At 38.7% G+C, this 8,454-nt stretch overlaps 1 protein-coding gene across 4 annotated transcripts; it reads left to right on the top strand.

Moving 5' to 3' along the window:
• On the top strand, positions 1-2,825 carry LOC130426247 (uncharacterized). 4 transcript variants are annotated; one of them, XM_056752920.1, is made up of 3 exons: positions 1-1,300; positions 1,387-1,456; positions 2,260-2,825. In XM_056752920.1, the coding sequence occupies exon 1, from the start codon at positions 18-20 to the stop codon at positions 1,101-1,103; it is 1,086 nt and encodes a 361-aa protein (XP_056608898.1). In that variant the 5' UTR covers positions 1-17; the 3' UTR covers positions 1,104-1,300; positions 1,387-1,456; positions 2,260-2,825. The 4 variants fall into 4 exon arrangements, with proteins under 4 accessions (XP_056608898.1, XP_056608896.1, XP_056608897.1 ...); XM_056752918.1 differs by having other exon boundaries at positions 2,255-2,825; XM_056752919.1 differs by having other exon boundaries at positions 1-1,456.
• Positions 2,826-8,454: the final 5,629 nt, after the last annotated feature.

Below are 8,454 nucleotides of genomic sequence, written 5' to 3'. Positions count from 1 at the left end.
TAGCACACAAGAACAAAATGAGGTATGACAGGCGTGTGACTGTTTCGGACTTGGAAGCTGGAGACAGAGTATTGGTCAGAAACGTTCGCATTCGAGGAAAACATAAGATTTCAGACAAGTGGGAGTCAATTGTCCACGTGGTGGTGAGGAGAGCAGGTACCCTGCCCGTATATACAGTCAAACCTGAAAATCAGGATGGTCCTTTGAGAACACTGCATAGGGACTTACTCCTTCCATGTGGTTACCTGACTACAGAGGTCAACAAGACGTCTGACCAGCAGCCCACAAGGCGCAGGCCAGCCACCCGTGCAAATCCTATTGTGGATGAGAATAATTTCTCAGACGATGAAGATGAAATCATTCCTGTTTACTATTTCAGAGAACCCCCAAATGCTCAGTGTACCACAGTCCATGACAGTCTAGTGCAGCCTAATCCAACCATGCTTACTGTGCAGGATAAACGGCATACTGAACCTCCAGGCAATTGTCCTGTGAATGTTCAAAATGTAGATTGCACTGCTGAAGTTAACAAGCCACCTGATATGTCCAATGGTGCCTCAGACAGTCCCCTCACACTTAATGATCCTAACTGTCACCACTACGACACTGATGACCTACTTACCGAAAGAGCAATGTTTGATGAACAAGCTGATGAAATCGTTATGACCGAAAGTAACTTGCCTGATAGTAAAAACCCTGTGGAGGAACAAAACTTACTTGATGATGACATCCAAATTGAGCAGCTTCCAGTGTTCCTTGACATGTTAAATAGTGAAAAGGATATGAGTCGCAATGCAAGTAAAGAACCAGAAGAGGAAATAATGGATACAACACTTAGGAGATCAGAGAGAAACCGTCAGCCATCAAAGAGACTTGAATATACTGAACTTGGAAACCCCTTTGTCACAGTTGTTAAATCATTCTTTCAGGGGTTAACTACAGCTGTGGCTGACATTTTAAGTGAGGGTGAGAACTCGTATCCTTCTGTTTTGTACCCTGAGATACAAACAGTTCAACCATTGCCATGTACAGGGACGTACATGAGTTCAAAGGGGGAGAGTGTAGCCAGGTTAAATAATGAGAAACCCCAATTAGCTGTCTAACCCAGTCACGAAAGGGTTAACTTTAATTTTGGATTTTTGATGCATTTGTCAGTGAGCCAATGGGTAAATTCTACGAGGCACTGAGCTGACCAATCAGCTGCTAGCTAGGCTCCGTTACGGTTACACCTCTAGTTTCGCGTCACTGCACGTTCTTTTGGCGCTTGCATTCGAGCATAGGAGGTTGCGTTATCTGCTTGGTAAGGTGGATAAAACAATATGAAGTAAATTAAACAAGTTCTGTAATCATTATGGATTATACTGATTATACTTTATTGTAATTTAGAGTGTAAACGAAAGCTGTGCCTGAATCCACTGTTGTCACGGAGCTAAAGGCAGTGAATTCCGTTAAAATGGTGAGTTGTTTATCTAGGCATCTGAGTTTGCTAATATTCATGGTAACAGACCAGGCTTTTGCTGCCCTTTTTGTGTTAAACCTAGTCTGATGAGTTTATGAGTTCGCTAGCATCTATGTTAATCTGTGTTAATGGGTGAATCAATGCAAAGGTGCTCATTGTGTAAAGCTAAAGGTGTGGGGCCTGCTGTGTGCATATGTTAAAAAGGCAATTAGCAACAATAGGCTAGCGATATACTGGTTATTGTCTTTGAAACCATCAAGTTATTTCGGTTGTGGGTTATAAAAAGAAATGTTAACTTTTCATACTGTTGCTAAATAGTTTGTTAAATAATGATGTTAAAAATTGTGGAATTTATTGTGGTCACTGAAGCTTAAAGAGGTAATATTTTTAGTGCATTCTTCCACTGTTACCGGTGCAGAGGGGGATAAATAAGCACACTACTGTCTTAATGCCTCTAATTTAAAGTGATACAATTTGATTAATGTTTACATGCAATTCATGCAGTTTTATTTTTCATACTGTTAATGTTACTATCATAAGGTTTCATAAAACCTGAATTTGACATGTGTCTTTATGAAGAATGCAATTTATGTAAATTTACTTTTGATACTAGAGAAATTCATATAGTTTGATACCTGAGAAGAAACATAAGAGCTGTTGTACAACGAGAGAAATATTTTTATATGGCATTATAGGTGTACTGAAATATTATCTCATTTTATTTTGTGGAAGCCTGTAGCAGTCCATTTATTCACTGAATGGTAATTGAAAGAAATGATTTGGCCTTATTTATAGGTCAGGTTTTGGTAAAGAGCTGGAAACATCGTGCAGTGATCCTTTCCACGGAGTGATATAGATCCAAACGTTCCAGGCGTTCTCACAGCGAGTCATAGATTCCCAGTCCGGGTGGCTGGGTGGCGAGCCAACCGTGTTTGTGACTCTGGCTTTAGACGGATTGCCAGGATCACCTTCTTCATCTTCATGGTGGTAGGACAAACACTATCACAAGTAAAATAAAAGGGCCCCAACGGTGAAACTGAACTCTCAACCAAGGCAGGTCGAACCGAGGATCAACTTGGCTCAATGATACTGAACAGAGAGGGGTTTATTTACGTGCGCACTTTATTATTTTAGTTTGTTATTTTTCATGAATGTGTTTTTTCTTGTATGTATGTTCCACCCTGTGAAATTAATACAGGTTGCGTAAACTGTCATTCTGGTGTGGCATGTTTTATTGATATTCAATTCTTAGGCTCTTAACAATTTAGCGTCTTCTGATTCTGGTCCAAATTGTATTTATTGAAATCTCTACGACTACTCTAGACTATTAAACCTATGTACATTATTACTACCTCGTAAATAGGGTTACACACACACCTGTTTTGTGTTAGCGTGTGGGTGAATGAAGTAATAAATGTAGGTTGTTTTGTGTGTGAGGGGGGCTGCTGAGTTCCTTTCCAATGCTGGCGTGTCGGTGGATGGGTGAAGGTTTATTACGTGTCTGTGAGTCTACTGTGAGGTTTGTTTGTGGTTTCGGGGTGCTGGTCAACTGGGGCGGCCACCGATGATTGTGTCCTCGAATGCTGTGATATTATACCCCACGTTAGGTAGCAGGAAAGGATGCCAGCAGTCTGGATACGGGATAATACAGGTATCTGTTTTAATGATTGTTTTTTGTTTACCTCCATCGGGGAGTCGTTTGGAATAGTGATATCGTATTTTGAGGTGCAAATATGGTTTAAAACGCTGTCAAAAACGCTGTTCGGATATAAACATGTTTAATCTATGGCATAATTGTGACACCATTAGCTTGCCATAAGGCAATGCAAAAAAAACGCCCATACACGAAAGCAGCAGGATTGCCAAGAATGTGTTTATATCCTTTGTATGTTTTTTTTATACACCCGTATATGTTACCTGGGGGGTATATTTCTGTGTCATATGTACGTTTGAAGGTAAATGTAAATAGATTCAGTGGATCGGGTGTGCACACAGTGGCGGAGCTCGAGTTTCTCTCATGGGGTGTCCTGGGGGTGGCCAAGGCAATATCAGGGGGTCCATAGACCATGCAGAAAGTCAGTGTGTAATAGTGATGCGCGGATGGCGGTTAAATCCGCGGACGCTGTTGATGATCCGCGGGTCGGGTAATAAAAAAAATGCATTCTGATTAATTGCGGTTGGATGATATCATATACAATATTAACAAAATTTCTCAAATAATACGAATTTGTTTTAAATGCCTTTTAAAGCAGGCGCTAATTTGCAGTAATTTAAAAGAAATGCGCGCGTGGCGGCGGTAGATGACGGTCTATTTCTTAAAGAAGATATGGGGGCAAAACTGATCCGAGAGAAATTTAAAAAGGGAGAAAGAAAAACAAAACAAAAGGTAGGAAAGAAAAGTACCGTGTGGGAGCGTTTTAGCGAAGTGGTTCAAGGATGAATCAAGTGCTGGGTATGTAATATGCAACGACTGTGAGGCACTGTATGTATATGAAAGCCATAAGACTGGTACCTCTTATATGGTACATCATGTATGTGCTAAATCGAAAGATTAGATTTAAGCATTTACAGACAAAGACAGTGCTAACAATTTACTGTGTAATTAAAGTGACGATCGGATTCGGGTCGGGTGCGGATATCTATTTCAGAGAAAATTATGCGTGCGGGTGGATCATTTATGTGAAGCAGCGGATGCGGGAGACATTTTAGCTCATCTGCGCATCTCTAGGTGTCAAAAGAGAAATAATAATTTACTTAACCAGGTGTTTGTAACGTGATTTGGCTTAAAAAAATATATGCACATACTATGAATTGTCAGAGTTTCTATCTCGTAACACACAACTAGATTCGTTACATGGCTGGCCGTATGGAGTAACTTGGCTGTATTTTATTAACCCTTTATGATATGTAAACAGGCTATTTGCAATTGAGGTAATCTTTTGAGTATCACGACCAGATAAATAGTTTAAGAATTTCAAAGTTAGCTTAACATTAAAACTATGGTGGTGGCTGTAGCTGACGTTAGCCTACATTAAGTAAACAGGTAAATAGTGTAATGTATTGGCACTGCACTGTTTATGTGTATATAACAGCACAGATGTAACGTTAAACACAATGTTTACCGGAAACCGATCTCTCTTTTCTGATTAACCCGTGTAGCGCCAACATTCATGTTTACTCATACAGCGACTTTCCATTCCATTCCATTTTCTACCGCTTATCCGAACTACCTCGGGTCACGGGGAGCCTGCGCCTATCTCAGGAGTCATCGGGCATCAAGGCAGGATACACCCTGGATGGAGTGCCAACCCATCGCAGGGCACACACACTCACTCATTCACTCACGCACTCACACCCTACGGACAATTTTTCCAGAGATGCCAATCAACCTACCATGCATGTCTTTGGACCAGGGGAGGAAACCGGAGTACCCGGAGGAAACTCCCGAGGCACGGGGAGAACATGCAAACTCCACACACACAAGTCGGAAACGGGAATCGAACCCCCAACCCTGGAGGTGTGAGGCGAACGTGCTAACCACTAAGCCACCGTGGCCCCCCATACAGCGACTTCACTTTCAAAATGATTTCCGCAAACAAAATCCCGATGTCTAGTCTTAAGCTAAACTTATATGCGAAATTTCATTATTCTTACTAGTAGTTACTCGCATCACTTTTGTCCTTGATTAATTTGAAAGCTGCGCGCGGCACCAGACGCTTTTTCAGCAAGTGGTGAAATGAGATGTCAATCATTATTAAACTGCCCAATAAAATGTGAGGTGGCACTCGGGGTGGCCAATCAGATGTCTGAGGGGTCCAGTGCCACCCAGGACACCCCTCTGGCTCCGCCTCTGTGTGCACGTGGCGAGTGAACCTCGTGGTGAACAGGGCTGGTTCTAGGGGTGTCACTCCTATTTCTGGCTCTGCCAGAGAACGTAACACACTAAAGAAATTATATTTTTAATGAAATGAGATCAAATGTAACTTACATTTATGGGGTGAATGTTTGATAAAACGCACTTCTGCCTTAGAATTAAAATAAATGGTCTGTCATTTTCAAGGACAAATGAGCACAGTTCAATTAATCAATACAGGTTATTCTACACAGTATACCCCCCCCCCCCCCCCCCCCCCGTTTACAGTCTAGAAGACCCACTGGTGGTGAATGCTAGCGAGTATTTAGGGATGTAAGTTTAGTTATTACTACCGTATTTTCTTTCATTATAACATGTCTCTGTTAATAGCTATGTAAGAAGAATGTAGATAATTTTTATACAAAATATGATTTTACAAGTGTATAATGTAATGTGTTTCTGACAATAAATAAATAATATCGATCATCAATCTGAAATACAGATTAAAACTGAAATAACCATCCTGATAAGAAGTCCTTTTACTTCATTACTTTCCATATATGTGGCTTAATTTAATAAGATATTTTAAAATACTTTACAGATTTTTTCAGTGGGACATCCATCAGTTAATTTCTCTAAATGTACATGTATCATTTAAGTTTGTGTAATGAAAAAAGTATTTAATAATTACAAACTATAGTTTTAATAAATAATTAATATTTCTGGTGAATTCAAGTAGAACTCAGATTTGTTTTACTTACATTTACACAATTTAGACATTATATTTAATTGATTTCAGATCTTTAAATGACTTCTTTGCTTCATTGTAAATTGTTTCACATAAAAAGGCATAACGAGAGAGTTTGTGTAAACATGACGTAATCATATCCAGTATTATTATCCGGTAAAGTGAGACACGAAGCAGAATTTTTATACCATATCGGAAATTATTTAAAAAAAGGTAAATAAGGACTGTTTAAAAACTGTCTTTCGAATGTCTCAGCTTCATTCAGTGTTGTCCCTAAACACCGATACAAAAGCAGCCACACACACACACACACGTCGTATCCAGTGTACACAATGTGTGATCAGATCTGATCTTATCTGACAGAGATGTGTGAGAGATGAAGAGACATCATGTTCTGAAACAGTTATGATCTCCTCAGGTTTTGTGTTCTCCATCACTAAAGTTCTCAATCTCATATCTGCTTTCATGTCCAAAACCATCATCAGACTCAGAACCTGATGAAGTGTTATTTTTACACATTTGAAGCCTTTTGTGTCTTTTTCCTCGTAATCTCTGCGCCTCATTTGCTTTTCTTCTTCTTCTTCCTCATCTTTCTTTCCTTTAAACATGCTTCAGCAATCTCAAAAGATGAAAAGTTTTCCGTTTCTGTATTTAATGTATTCTTCTCAGATTGATGCTTTTGACGTTTCAGAAAGATGTTTAACTTTAAATATGTTGCCTCGTGAGAAAACGAAAGTAAACAGGAAACGATATTTGTAGCATGAAAGTATTTAAACAGACTTACGGTGTTTGTCGGCAAGAGGTCTAGAAAAAGCTCCTTGAAACCGAACGTGTTTTTGTCTGTGATGCGTCTTTTAAAGATGTTTTTTGTAGTCAGTTTGTGTTTTGAGACCACACGATGCGTTACATGTCCGTGTTTTGTGCGTCTTGAATTCAAAAGCAGCGCACAAGTTTTTTTTTAAATTCGTCCAATGAGAGTCTTCTGATGAGGTGATGAACCTGAACCTGACAGTTTCCCGTGACTTGTGCATCCTTTTGAAGGGCTGAGCCGTTGAAATGAACTCTTTGAAGGGTCTATAAGGCATCACTGTCCCTTTACAAGGGAATGAATGGCCAAATGTCACCTTCACAATGCCACAGGTGCACTCTGAATCCAGCAAAGAGTTGTTGAATTAAACAATATTTGTAATATTTCTTGTTGAATAAAAGATGGTACCCGCCCCCCAGGGTCAGTGAAATTTATGAAGCCTTATAGAAGAAAATGTCTATGTAATAACCATCAATCATGGCCTTCAGGTCCGTCCATTGGCTCTGAGATGCGATGTTGACTTCAGATCTCAGATGTTCTCAAACTGTGGGACATTACAGCACTGTGAAGCACACGTTTATACTGACCCTATTGTTTGGCTTCAACAAATAGAACATACTTTCTTTGGTCATAAATAATTCATGTACACTGTAAAAAATAAATGTATTTTTACAGAAAAAAAACGGTACATTTTCCCTGTTTTTTAACGATTTAAATTTGTTACTGCAAAAAATTACATTTTTCTTTAAATAACAGTAATTGTTGTATATTGTTATCCTGACATGTCCTAAAAAAACATTCCTGTATATTTTTTGGTCAGAGTTGAAAAATGTTTAGTTTTACAGAGAATACCAGTAGAATTTCACAGTCATATCACATTTTCATCAGAACAGTGAAATTCCACTAAAAATGCATACATTAACACCAAACATAGCCTACATTTTTCCAGTTGATTTAGGCAGTGACTATGCACTAAGTGCAAAAAGCAACAGTTGTGATTTACACTAAAATCAAATATATACTTTAATTACATCATGTAAATGTCGTGATAGTTTGCAATAAGTGTAAATAGTAATCAGATGCTATATTTTGGCAGATTCTGTTCGCATATCGGTAATTGTATACATTAACAGGATACAATATAAAGTGTTTTATTAAACACTAATTAGACACTTTATTTCTACTTCATTTTTGTTGAAAATAAATGCCTTTTCGATGTGATTTGTGATACCAAAAGGTATAAAATACAGATTCGAACCAAGGACTTTGAAACAAGCATCAAATAAACGAGGCTTCCACACTAGTGCCTGTGCCACTGAAGACATTAGATTAAGTTGCGCATCTTTTCTAAACTTCATTGATGATCCTACACAATGTACTATGTTGTTTCCTTGATTTATAATCAGTGTTTAGCTTACTATTGTTTTTATACATGTCATACATAGGCCTACCGTTCGTTTGTTAAAGAGGCGATCTACCGCTGGACTGTGTTGTTTATAAAATCATATTTTTTTAATCTTTAAAGGCATCAGTTTTCTCTTGTTGCTGTTAGAGCATTTTATTACTATGGGGGCAGTTGTAGCTTA

Source organism: Triplophysa dalaica, chromosome 7, assembly GCF_015846415.1.
Source record: "Triplophysa dalaica isolate WHDGS20190420 chromosome 7, ASM1584641v1, whole genome shotgun sequence".
NCBI lineage: Eukaryota > Metazoa > Chordata > Actinopteri > Cypriniformes > Nemacheilidae > Triplophysa > Triplophysa dalaica.
This window is presented reverse-complemented; position numbering and strand designations above follow the sequence as displayed.